Source organism: Cynocephalus volans, chromosome 12 (assembly GCF_027409185.1).
Source record: "Cynocephalus volans isolate mCynVol1 chromosome 12, mCynVol1.pri, whole genome shotgun sequence".
In the NCBI taxonomy this organism is placed as follows: domain Eukaryota; kingdom Metazoa; phylum Chordata; class Mammalia; order Dermoptera; family Cynocephalidae; genus Cynocephalus; species Cynocephalus volans.
The window spans coordinates 43670607-43683889 of NC_084471.1; the positions used below are offsets into that span (position 1 = coordinate 43670607).

At 33.9% G+C, this 13283-nt stretch overlaps 1 protein-coding gene across 2 annotated transcripts in view; it reads right to left on the reverse strand.

Annotated features, from left to right (window-relative positions):
- Positions 1–13283, reverse strand: part of NAV3 (neuron navigator 3) — a 371530-nt gene that overhangs the window by 32323 nt on the left and 325924 nt on the right. Inside the window, exons 25-30 of one of the 2 annotated variants that reach the window (XM_063074983.1) lie at positions 7753–7874; positions 6798–6818; positions 5946–6118; positions 5595–5660; positions 4185–4338; positions 2824–2998 (exon numbers count right to left, since the gene is read on the reverse strand). In XM_063074983.1, coding sequence (XP_062931053.1) covers positions 2824–2998; positions 4185–4338; positions 5595–5660; positions 5946–6118; positions 6798–6818; positions 7753–7874 — 711 coding nt within the window. The remainder of the gene's footprint in view (positions 1–2823; positions 2999–4184; positions 4339–5594; positions 5661–5945; positions 6119–6797; positions 6819–7752; positions 7875–13283) is intronic. The other variant, XM_063074984.1, reaches the window with a different exon arrangement.

Genomic DNA, 13283 nt, shown 5'->3' on the forward strand with positions numbered 1-13283 from the left:
ACATGTTCTCACTTATTGGAGGGAGCTAAAAATTAATATATAAATTCACACACACACATACACACACACACACACAAACCGGGGGGGGGGGAAGAAGATATAACAACCACAATTATTTGAAGTTGATACAACAAGCAAACAGAAAGGACATTGTTGGGGGGGAGGGGAGGAGGGAGAAGGGAGGGAGGTTTTGGTGATGGGGAGCAATAATCAGCTACAATGTATATCGACAAAATAAAATTTAAAAAAAAAAAAAAAGGGGCATGAAAATCAAGTACAATGTATTTTGAGAAGTAAAATTAAATTAAATTAAATTTTTAAAAAAGCTCCAGAATAATGGCATTTTTGATTTCCAAGTTTTGAACCCATTAAACAAGAATGAAGGCAATGAAAACAATCATGTGATTTCATTTTTTTGTTAGTTTGTACACAAGTATCACTATTAAAAAATGATTAAGGAAATAAAATAAAGATTAAAAAGAACTGATGCAATGGGTAATTAAAAAGCATATTTTAAAACAAATCTTAAAAACAGCCTCTCCCAAAATAGCCCCAAATTCTCAATCATGGTCATAACTGTGTTAAGTTCAATGAATGCAGAATTATAAATTTGATCTCTTTGATATTATATTTGTCTTTATGAGTTCTAGTCTTTCCTAGACATTAATTTTGGTTTCATTTTTATGTCTATTCTTTCTAAACTACCTTCAGCACTAACCTTGCCTCTTTCAAACCTGACTGTATTTCCATAAAATAAAACAAAGTTATGTGACAGGCAGTGAAATCCTGCCTTTAAGCTGTCCTATAAGATATTTCCCTTGTTTTTCCATAGGAGTCAGGCCTGGGAAGACAGAAATACACTAGGTGCCATTAGGTGTAGATCCTACTCACTTCTCTGTCAGGTTCAACACCAAGCCAACATAAAGGATATTACTAGGACCCTCATATTCTATGCATTTAAATTTGTTGTTCTTTCTTTTTAGAATATTTTGAGGAGTGTGGATAATAACACTTTATGTACAATTTACATATTCAAGTTATTAAAACTTATTCCTGTAATCTTATTTTTCCTAATGTTCTATAAGTTCATTTAATTCTGAGATCTCTGTTTTTTCTTGATTACTCATACCAGTTTAATAGATTCTTATTCTCAGAATTTATTTACTTCCCCTAATCCCCACCAAATATTTATAAATGTTGTTTTCCTGAATTACAGAAAGTTCCCATATGCATTTTAGATGTAAATTGAAGGAAAGTATATATTCAGGCCATTCATTTTGTGTTTTGAAGGGCAGTCATAATAGTGTAATTAAAAAATTCTGGGCCAAGGCCGTGGTGCACTCGGGAGAGTGCGGCGCTGGGAGCACAGCGACGCTCCCGCCGCGGGTTCGGATCCTATATAGGAATGGCCGGTGCGCACACTGGCTGAGTGCCGGTCACGAAAAAGACCAAAAAAAAAAAAAAAAAAAAAAAAAAATTCTGACTTTTTAAAAGAGATTTAATTTATTAGGAATATGATCATTTATTGTAAATGTAATCAATATCAGCATGCTGTGTCATTTTCTTTCTTCTTTTATATTTTAATGTGATTGAAGGCAAGCAGTGGATTGTCTCAGTTTCACAATGAATCTAAAGTTACCCAAGAACATGTATATTATTGGTTTCCAAGCGTCATCTTGTGGCTGTGTTTTGCAATTACCACAGATCCTCATGTAAACATTTCCCAAACTTAATCCTATATCCATAAAATGATTCAATGCCATAAGAGCAGTTATACTTTAAAATCGAATAGCTCATCAGATATTAAGATGACATTACGTCATATGATTCTATTTGCAATGGGATCAAAACTATATCCCTGTTCCATCATTAGTGTTGTTGAATACAATAACAGAATCCAATGTGGTTTTTTTGTTTGCTGGAAATTTAATAAAGCTGCAGACTGGGGGATATAGTAGCATTATGTTCTCTGTAGGCAACATCAGGCAGAATCATTTAGTCAAATTTAGAAATAGGTCCTGATACACTTTGTAAATGGGCTTTGTACACTTAAAACACTATCAAATTGCATGGGGTAATTATTACCATATTCATGAGTACTAATGATCATCACTGAAATATTTATTATTATTCATGATCATGGAGAAAGTACTTCCCAAGCACAAGTGATTTTTTTAAATGATAGGAAAGCCATATCTCTAAGATTCACTCTTTCACAGAAAATCTTTTAAAATTATAACTAAGTAGAACAAGTTTATAAGATAAAAGGATTATTTCTGAGAGTTAGAGCATTAACATTTTAAAAAGGGTGTAAGGCAATGGAATACTACTCAGCTATAAAAACGAATGAAATACTGCCATTTGCAACAACATGGATGGACCTCGAGAGAATTATATTAAGTGAAACAAGTCAGGCACAGAAAGAGAAATACCACATGTTCTCACTTATTGGTGGGAGCTAAAAATTAATATATAAATTCACACACACACACACACACACACACACACACAGACACACACAAAACCGGGGGGGGGGGCGGGGAGAAGATATAACAACCACAATTACTTGAAGTTGATACGACAAGCAAACAGAAAGGACATTGTTGGGGGGGAGGGGGGGAGGGAGGAGGGAGGGAGGTTTTGGTGATGGGGAGCAATAATCAGCCACAATGTATATCGACAAAATAAAATTAAAAAATAAATAAATAAATTAATTAATTAATTTTTTTTTAAAAAAGGGTGTAAGTTTCCCCAAATTGCAGTCTTTCCCCCACTTCTGTTAACTGATAGGCATGATTCAGGCAGGGATGTGCACTAAATCACCTGAGGTAACAGACTCTGTGATGTTCAGATTGTTTAGAGAAAGTCCTAAGGACTGCCGTGAAGACGAAGAGGAGGTGCTGCTTGAGGATTCTGATGGAGGCCGGGCAGGCTTAGCTGTGTTCCCAGTCTCTGCCTTCAACCTGTCATTTTCAGCCTTGAGTATTTCAATCTCATTCTGTTATGAACAAGAAAAACATGAAAAAAAAAATTGAGCTAGTTTGATTGAGAAAATAGCACCAAGTCTTTTATCAGAGTCAATTTGTTAAATAAAGCACATGGTATTATGTTAAACAAACAAATATAAATTACGAAAACAGTATTTCCTTCTGAAGAAAGTTAACCTTTTCTCTGTCTCTCACATATATGTATTCCTGTATTCACATATGTAGACACACTAAGCATTCGACATTTTTAATACTTATTTTTTGAATATATCATATTTTTGAGAAGTTTTTCAAGACTCGGTCTTATTTAAGAACTATATAATTGACTAATTCAGAATATTTCTCTTTTTAAGAGTGATGTTGGAATCCCATAAGCAAATAACACCATTTGTAATACTGTGAATTCACGGAGAGTACAAAAACAGAGCAAAACAAAATAATATAAATAAGGTGATTTAAGATTACTTCAGAATCCAAGCTAACACCTGAAAAAGTTTTTGTTCCTTCAAAATGGGGCACTAAGGTCATAAAAACAATGAAAGCCTTTTGATGAATACATACAGTGGCAGATGAATCTGCTAAGCTACGAGCTTTTCTTATTTCAGTCATCTGTGGTACCAAGTGATTACTGGTTTACAATAATAAAAAGAAAACTTAGTCTGAGCACAGACCGGTTCTGAATTTAGCCTTCAGAAGTTTTCAAAAAATACAAAAGCTTCTCTTTTACAGATGGCATTCTAAATCACTTTTTCTTCCATATTCAGAAGGTTTGTGTTGTATTTCTGTAGTTTCCTCATTACCTTTGTTTTTCAATAGAAAATGGGTGAAGGTATTTGAAAGTCAGATTTCCAAAGAACAGGAAAAAATTCAACATAAAGATAAATCATGGAAAACTGAAGAAGCAAGAATTGTAGTGTTGTGTCTGAAAACTCAGCTCTCAACCTGAATCTAAGCACTACTACAATTATCTTGAATGGTCCTTGAGTATAACCAGCCAGTTTGCACTCCTACCTGAAACCCGGGTTTGACAAAATTATCCATTTGATATGGAAAAATGAGTTGTGGAGATTAAATAAACAAAGTACATGCTCATGGTGAGTTTAAAAGTGGACTTTTTTCCCTCACAATAACCAAGAGAAGAGAACAAGCAGCATTTCTATCTCTCTATTTTGTTCTAGAAGATGCTTCAGCACCAACCTGCATCCGGTTCATGGCTTCCCGGATCTGATCAAGATGATGAGCAGAGCTGAGGGCCTCCAGCCGAATATCCGTTAATTTTAATTCCTTTTCTCTGAGCTCGCTCTTCAGCTGCAGAATTATCTCCGCCTCAGCCTCTGTGCATTCACAGATCCTGAAGAAGGAAACAAACATGAAATCAGTGGTCTGGGGAAGCCAGAGGATTAGGAAAAGCAATGCCTCGTTTGAAGGCTGAACTGCAATATTATCCAGCAGGTACAGAAATTATTTGCTGCTGGCAAAACCTAGAGAAAGAAAAAGTTTTACAAACAGTAATGCATTCACAAATTCAAAACTGAAAATAGCTGTCTTATTCTTTTACTCTTTTATTCCTATTTTCTAAAGTTTAAAAACAATCTTCTATTACTGAATATAAAGTGATCCTCAGAATTCCTTTATGGATGCTAATATTTATACGGCAGAAGAATCATAGTATTACTACATTTTATTGTCATTTTTCAAGAGACAAATCTCCATTTGCAACATGTGAAATATTCCTTCTTAAAGGCAAAGTGATTATGTCCTTAACATATTTTTGTTCTTTAGTAAAACTGTGTAAACAATAACCTTTTCTGCCACCATAGTGTCTTCAAGTTACTGTGAAAATCCAGTATGAATATTGTAGAAAATAAATAAGAGAGATTAGTTTGGGACATTAAAATAATGGATGAGTGTATAAAATCTTCCTGTTAGGCTCAGCTGATTTAGGAGATCACAGCTAATGAAGCTAAATCACAGGTTTCAATCCATACTAGCTGGCTAGCTGGAGGCTGTTTGAAGATCATATACATTTTATCCTTATTACTTTGTTTTATTGTTTTGTGAAAAGCTTTGTAAGAAATCTGTCAAAAATTATTTTATACTAACTAATATCTTTTTTCCATTTAAAATTTGAGGACTAGGTTGCTGATTACAAAATGATAGTGGTATGTTTTTCCTTCCTAAATAGGAGATAAAATTGTGTAGCCAAAGCATAGTGGCCCTGTTCTATATGACATTGCTATGCTAGTCATTGTCATGGACATACAAGGAAACCTGACTTAAATAGCATATAAAACAAAGAGAATCGTCTCATCAGAACATATGTCTACATTCTAAATGTTGTGTTCTTTCTTATACTATCCAAAAGTGAAAATGCTACCTAGAAAATGCTACTACTATAGAAAATGCTACATTAGATTATCTAATAGAATCAAAGAAAAACAGATTGTAGGTTGGTTTTAAAAAACCAAATTTTAGTTGAAAAACAGAAAGAAAGAGGAGGTATTTATTTTTAAATGCATGCAAGTGATTTTAGAAAAAGCAAAAGCGAATGCTGCTTAAGTTAGAACCTGGATCTTTGCAGTTTTCATGCATCACACTCCATTTTACCGGGATCTATGCTTGTAGATCACAAGGCCATTTTGCCGTTTCTTTGGTGGCCAGACAAGGGGTGACCTGCATGTACGCACAGTTAGACAGATACATGGACAAATGCAAGTGAAAAGAAGTGAGAATAATGATTTAGAAAAGTGAAGAATGAGATCAAGAAACACTCGAATTCTAATATATGAAAAATGAAAGTTAAACAAATGCTGTCCACCACTCTCAGAAAGATCTGAAAATGACCATGGTGCTACCATTGGGAAAGTACAACCTAATTACATTTAGAACATACACATGGGCTTGGCCTGAAGTTGTTCTTTAAAACTATTTCAGCATTGTGTAAAGGGAATGACTTACGCTGAGGCAGATTGTGAGGGCTTCATGGATGCTGAGCCACAGTCCCCAGCACTATGGGGCAACTTAGGGGATGCTGGAAGGGATGAATCAGTGAGCTCTTCAATGTCCGAATGTGAGGAAGGAGGCTTGGTGGACTTTTTCTTCCCAAAGGCTTGTTTGAAAGAGCTTCTCAGCTGAAAGAAGGACAGACATTACCCTGCTTGTCTATTTGCACTTGGAGAGGTTTTGCTTTGGGGCGTTAGTTTGCAGGTGCCATCCTAGCCACTGCCTGGGGTCAGTATGTATAAGCAGAGTATTAACAGTTGCAGCACAGTATCCCTAAAACAAAATGATACCGTGTTTTGTGTTTTCATTTTATTCTTGTATTAATCCAGCACAGCACATACGCGGAAGGCTTTTAAATAGTGCAAGGTCAAGGGCACGACTGTCAGAGCACTCATTTAAAACTAAGTACCTTGAAGGGATCTCCATTCCCAATGCTTCTCTCTTCAAGGCAATTTGTTTTAAATAGCCACTTTAGTGCTACAATCAAGTCATGTCCTGCTGACAGTACAAACTTAAAAAGCAAAATGAAATCAAATTCACCTAACACTTGGTTAATTATGATTTTCTATTCAAATTTTCAATTCCCAGACTATTCAAAACCAGAATTGGTATCCCCTACAGCTCTATTCAGAAAGTGGTTATACTTCTCTTTAAAATTTGAGATTAAAATGAAAAGACACAAAGAAAGACATACAAGGTAATCTGTTTTTAAAAGCTGTAAAAGCCTACTGCCAAACTGAATAGCATTCATGCCAAGGTAGGGTTTTTTTCATAGATGCATGCCAATTGTCCATGGTTTATATTCACCTCACTTCCTCTAGAGTTCACCTTGCAGAAACATGAAAGAATGTGGAATTACAAATCAAGGGAATGAAGGCTGATCAGTATTTTAAAATATTACCTGCATAAACATTTTTTTTAAACAAAAAAGATATTTCTCTCATTATTTATAGAAAGTACTCCAGTAAAATCCTCTGATAGTTATGTGTTGGATTTCATTGATTTGTGTTTATTTAAAATTTATCTTTGTTTCATGGTAGTAAAAAAAAAAATCCTTTACTTCATTGTTTTTAAACTTTTGGCAGTGATAGCATCTCTCCCTCAGTTTTTTAACAATTGCTTAATATTATCATAAATTATATCTCTAGCAAACTTAAGGCACAGTTCTGTTAAAGCGCATTTCTATATTTCTACTATGTTCTCTTGGTAAAAAACAAATCAAGCAGGTTTTTATGGGGTGAAATTTTATTCACACTGTAAGCCCTGTTGACTTGGGGTGGGGTGGGGGAGGGGAGCTCTCAATGTCTCTTTTTTCCCTTCATCAACTCCAATCCTCCTTTTCCTCCAGTACCACCACCACTATCATCATCACCATCGTAATCTTTTTCTTCTTCATCACCACCCCCACAATAAGCCCCTGATCTAAGCCATTTGTATACAGATGTTATCTTATTTTTCTTTACTACAACTCTATGAAGTCAGTATTAATTATTCTATTTTTGCAGATGAGAACATTCAGTCCCCACAAAAGATACAGTAGGGATCCAGTGGAGATTCAAACCCAAGGTTAGTCCCAACTCCAAAATGTCTACTCCTCATCACCATGCCAACCTAATCTTGGTAATGAGTACAGCGTTGGAGGCTCCAGTCACTCCAATGAGACTCTTTGCAAATTGCTGCAGATATCTAAAGCCCCAAAGGAAAAAGCCTACCTCACTGTGCAATAAGCAGCTTCAGAATTAGATAAGTGATTACGGCTTACCCAGTTTTTCTTTTTCTTTTTCTTGGAGTCAGCATCATTACCACTGCCAATGCTGGAATGGCTTGTGGCACTGTTGATACTAGAAACACTTTCGGAGGAATGCTGTCTTCTGATGCGGAGATCTAGCAATAGATAGAGAATATCACATTTGCTCATAAAGAGTCTCAACCTGAGTAAGTAAGTCTTTTAGGCTTTCTGAGAGGATGTTTTCTAATAAAGGTCAACAAGGGTTTGTACAGATCATTTCAATGCAGTTTTGGTTTTATAAATTAAAATTCAACTGTATTTTCTTTAATTAACTGACTTATCTAAATTAAGATTCAATGGGAATCTCTTACAAGTCTGTAACATTGATGGTTAAATGAGTTCTGAGTTTTGTCCAAAACTGAAATGCTGTGCTTGTGATTTCTACTGAATACTCAGATCAAACAGCACATCCAAAATGGCTTATTCCAAATGATTAGTTCCATGGAGTGAATGGAAACTCATAATAGGATAAGGATTATTTATGCCTTTTTAATATTTGTGCTTTGAATAAAGTTACTAAAGGCAAATAAATTAACTTCCCATTTCATAGAATCATATCACGTTAGAGCCAAAACAAACCTGGGAAGTTACGTATGCACATCATTTCACAGATGAGGAAATTGGAGCACAAAGAAGTTAAGTAACTAGACCAAGGTCAAAGAGCCAGTGTAGTGAAGATCCTCAAGGGAGAGTCTCAGTAGACTGAGTTTGTAAATTAAACAATCTGAGACAGTGCAAGTCTTCCAACATACCCCTACTCCCTGACCATGACTTAGAATAGTATCAGTAACACTAATAACAAGTAATAAGAAAGCTAGCTTCCACTGCATGCTTAATATGTCCCTGAAGTACTTAATTTTATTCTTAAAGTAAATCACTAAAATGAGTTGAATTACTATATATAATTTGCACATGGTCATACAGCTGAAAAACAGTGAAGCCAGACTCAGACCTAGACTGATCCTAGCATCTATTGTGCTAGTTGCCATGTAAAATGGCCTTGCTATACCTCTAAAATGCATGTGGCGCTTCTCTAGTTACACAAGATATTTTAAAGAGGATGGCAGTTGATATTTAATCAGTTTTTGAAAGTATCCACTTATTCTATACAATTAGCTTATATATGATGTATTAATAGCTTATGTATTGATTAGCTTATACGATGTATTAAAATTGAAATTGAAATTGAAATTTTATCTACTTACAGTGAACTGATATTGTTACTGAGACACTAAGAGAACATACAAGATTATTTTTAAAATCAAATTTGCTTTTAGGCCATTTCTATTAATACATTTAAATTGGCATTAATGCCGATTAGCTAAGCAAAAAATCTCAGTGGAACTTGTAAGATGTCAAAACTTACTATATAGCTTTCAAAAAGTTTCTGTAGAAATAATAGTGTAAAATCAAGCCGTTCCAGTTGACTGATTCTTTGAATAGTAAAAATGACCCATGGCAATAAACTGTACTGGTTACTTTCAAAACATAATCAATGCATACATGTGTTAGAATATAAGATATGTATATACACATACATACATACAAAAATATATCCTATGCTCACGTACATACATATCAATAAGTACCTTCATTTTTCCATTAAGGTTATCATGTTGACAAATTCTATAGGACGAAAAAATAGACCTATTTTTCAGAATCCCCAGTTTGGTCTCTTAAAATTATTTTAAAAAATAATGATGAGAACATTTATGGTTTTTGCATATCAAAAATCAAGTTATTTATGTGTGCCATTTTGATTCAACAATAAAGGAACCTACTATCCCTTAATCAACTAATATGGAAGTTATATGAATAAATAATAGAAGAATATGTGTAGATATTTATTAGTTTTTAAAATTTCTGCTGTGGTTGACTGTGAGCTTTTCTGAATAAGATGTATAATTTACTAGCTTTTTCCTAAAAGTTAACTTTCACAAATAGAGCAGATATACAAAGTGTTAACAGAGATATTTTTAAATTCATTTTTAATTGAAACATAATTGATTACACATATTTATGGGGTACAAAGTTGACTATCAGTATTTGTGTACAATACGTGATGATCAAATCAGTATTATTAGCATGTTCATCATTACAAATTGCAATTATTCTTTGTGTCAAAATTTTTATTATATCCAGAATTAATAAATTGTATTTGACTTTTCTGATTAATCCCTACATTTTTTTACAAAGGTAAATTATTATAATCATAGGTGAAAAGTAGTCACTGGAGGTTTTAGTTACTTTCACCCATGACTGCATTTAAAAAAAAAAAAAAACTTAGCAAAGGCATAATTTCAATATATAGTGGAATGAAGGGAATGCATTTTACTTTTTTTTTCTGATAATTCCTTTCTTGTGCTTATAAGTATTGATTCAGCCCATAGGTTATCATAAAAGTGTGTAAAGAATGGTTAAACAAATGAATGTCAATAATCTGAATGAATGGAGAAGCCTATTTTAAAAGTATAAATTTCAGTTATCTGTTTGGTTACTCATTCACTGTCCCCTTCCCATCCTCTGCACCACCACTGCCCCTGTTCAAGCTACCAACATCACTTATCTGCTTTACAGCAAGAATAGCTATCCAAATTACTCGCCTTCAAACCATTCTACAAACAGTAGCTAGAGAAATCTTTTTAAAAGAAAAACTTTATCACTCCCTAACTTAAAACCTTTCAATAGACTCATTTTAATAAAAATAGAAAAAAATCCCAACTCTTCAATATTGCCTAAACATCCTCAATAACCTTGTCAGTCCTTATCTCTCCAGCCTGTTCTCCTTATTTCACTTTTGCTCATTATCTTTCTCGTATCAGTTCCATAAGGGCACTAATCTCTTTTCTGCCTCAAAGCCCTCCTAAGGATGCTCCTTCCTCAATATTTACACTATGACTTGATAATTATTCTTTGGATCTCCCTTTAAATGTTGTTAACTTGAAAAGGCCTTTGCTTACTACGCAACCTCTAGTGGGTTCCCTGTAAACCTCCTTCTCGATGGGACTTACTCATCTTAGAATTTTTAACTACTTTGGTATGCACACAGCTACACCAGTGACCACAAACAATCATTTCTTTTCCTCTCTCCTGCTAGACTGAAATTCAATGGAGACAAAGATCATGTCTAGTTGTTTGTCAATGTATATCCAGGGCCTTGTACTGAGCATGGCATGTGGTAGGCAATCAATACATAGTTGTTGAATACATTTATTCTAATTATTTATTCAACAGAACTATGTTTGCCTACCATTATCCATAAAAAATATTTACTGTCAACAGCCATTTAATACATGGGTTTTCTCTTTTTCTAACAACACTTGTTATATCTTAAGGCAAAATCATTCCATGTTTACACAAAAGTAGTGACTTAAAAAGAAATAGTATATTTTGAAAAATGAAAGTAAAATTTTCCATTACCTTCAATTTTCAGCCTTAAAAACAATTATGTATGTTATAATATATATGTATATATAAAATTTACCTTTCATTGCAGTGGATTGTGATCCCTGGCATACAGAGGCATTCTCTTTTATCTTTGTATTTCAAGATCTAATAGAGTACCTAGGGCATAGCTGGGGTACTTAAATATTTTTGTAAATTAATAAGTAAATTTATTTTATTATAGGCTTTTTATTTATCAGGCTTCGTTAATAAATGTGATTCATAAATTTAGAGAAAATAGAAAGGTACATCAGTAAATTGGCATGTAATTTTGCCATAGTTTTTACCTGTCTATAAAAGCGTTGCCTCATTCCAAATATACATCTTAAAATCACATGTTAAAAATTTACACAAAATAAATATTTTAAAATCTCAAAAAACGAATGTCAATATGACTTCAGGATACCAATTTATAGTCTGTACAGTTACCTTAATAACCCATGGAAAGATACATAATTAGTCCAACTGACTTTTCTCCATGGAATGTCAACAGTCAATATGACAAGAATCAACTTTATGTTCAGTGATTTAAAATTAAGTTTTAATATTACAGAAATAAAATTTGACCATCTGTATACATTCAATCTTTTATAAATAGTCGTGTTGGTTAGTTTTAAAACATGGAAAATTATTTTTTAATATTTCTTGACCAACTTAGATATTAACTGTTACTATTTTATCCATCTTAGGCACCACTCCTCCCACATTTCTGAGAAAAGGAATTCCTATTTTTCAATTCCAGTAGATATAGTAAGCCACCTGTTGCCTAAGATAAAAGGAATCCTTCCAGAAAGTTTCACTTCAGTGACTTGTGCTATGTTGAAGAAAGGATTAAGCCTTTTTAAATCCCTTCTGGACCTATTTATGTTGTGAAGATTTAGAACATAAGCTGCTTTATTATAGCTCTAAGATAAGCTTTAAATATGCAGTAATTTTCCATGCAGCATATAAATCAACTCACCCACATGGAAAGTTGCTAAACTCTTAACAGAAGTAGCCCCTAGGGAACTAGTTTGTCCTTCAATTTAAATATCTCACTTTATTTACTTGGTTTCCTAAAATTAAAATTCAAATATAATTTAAAATTATATTATTCTTTTTTATATAATTCCAACAAGAACCTCTTATGCGCAAGGCATCATCATAGGCACTAGGTTGAAAAAAACAAACCAAATCCCTCTCCCATAAATCAGGAAAGACAGACCTTAAATGAAGACAACAAAGAATAATGTAAATTTTCATAAGAGAAGTGCAATTGTTTCCAGAAACATATCACAGGGGACCTCATTCAGTTTCGGGGTCAAGGAGGCACATTTAGGCTAACTCCTGCAGTGTCTCTGAAAGATTTTATGCTGAACAAACAGGGTAGAATTTACCAGTGGAATAACTAGAATATATGAAGAAATTATGAAGAATCAAAAGACATTCAGGACAGGTGAAATATAGACAATACAGTGCAACAAAAGAACAAGAGATAAGGTCTAGAACAGCATCTGGCATATAATGATAATCAATAAATATCTGTGGAATGAATGAAGCTGGCCAAGAGAGATTTTGTCATGTTAAGGAGTTTGTATTTCATCCTAAAGGCAATGGGATATCTGTAGATATACGTTTTTAGACAATTGTTCGAACTTCAGTGTGAAGAATGGTGGACAGTAGGTGAAGATTAAGAGTAGGAAGGCTATTTACGAGTTTGTGGTCATAGTTCAGGGGAGAGATGATGGATGGTGATAATTGGACCAGAGAAAAGTGAACAGATCCAAGACATATTTAAGGGTAGAACCAACAGAACTTGGTAATTTACTGAATCAGGAGAGAAGGACTTATGAATAACACGTACATTTCTGATTATATGGAAGGACAGTGGTGCCGTTTACTGAGGCAAATAGCACTAAAGCAGAAGAATGAGGGAAGAAAATAGGTTCACATTTGGAGGTATTGAGTTTAAAGTGCCACATAGACATCCAAAAATACCCACATAAAGTTCTCCCTTAGAAGTTGAATATATAATCTATACCTCAAGAGAGGAGCCTGGCCTGGAGGTACAGATTTGACAG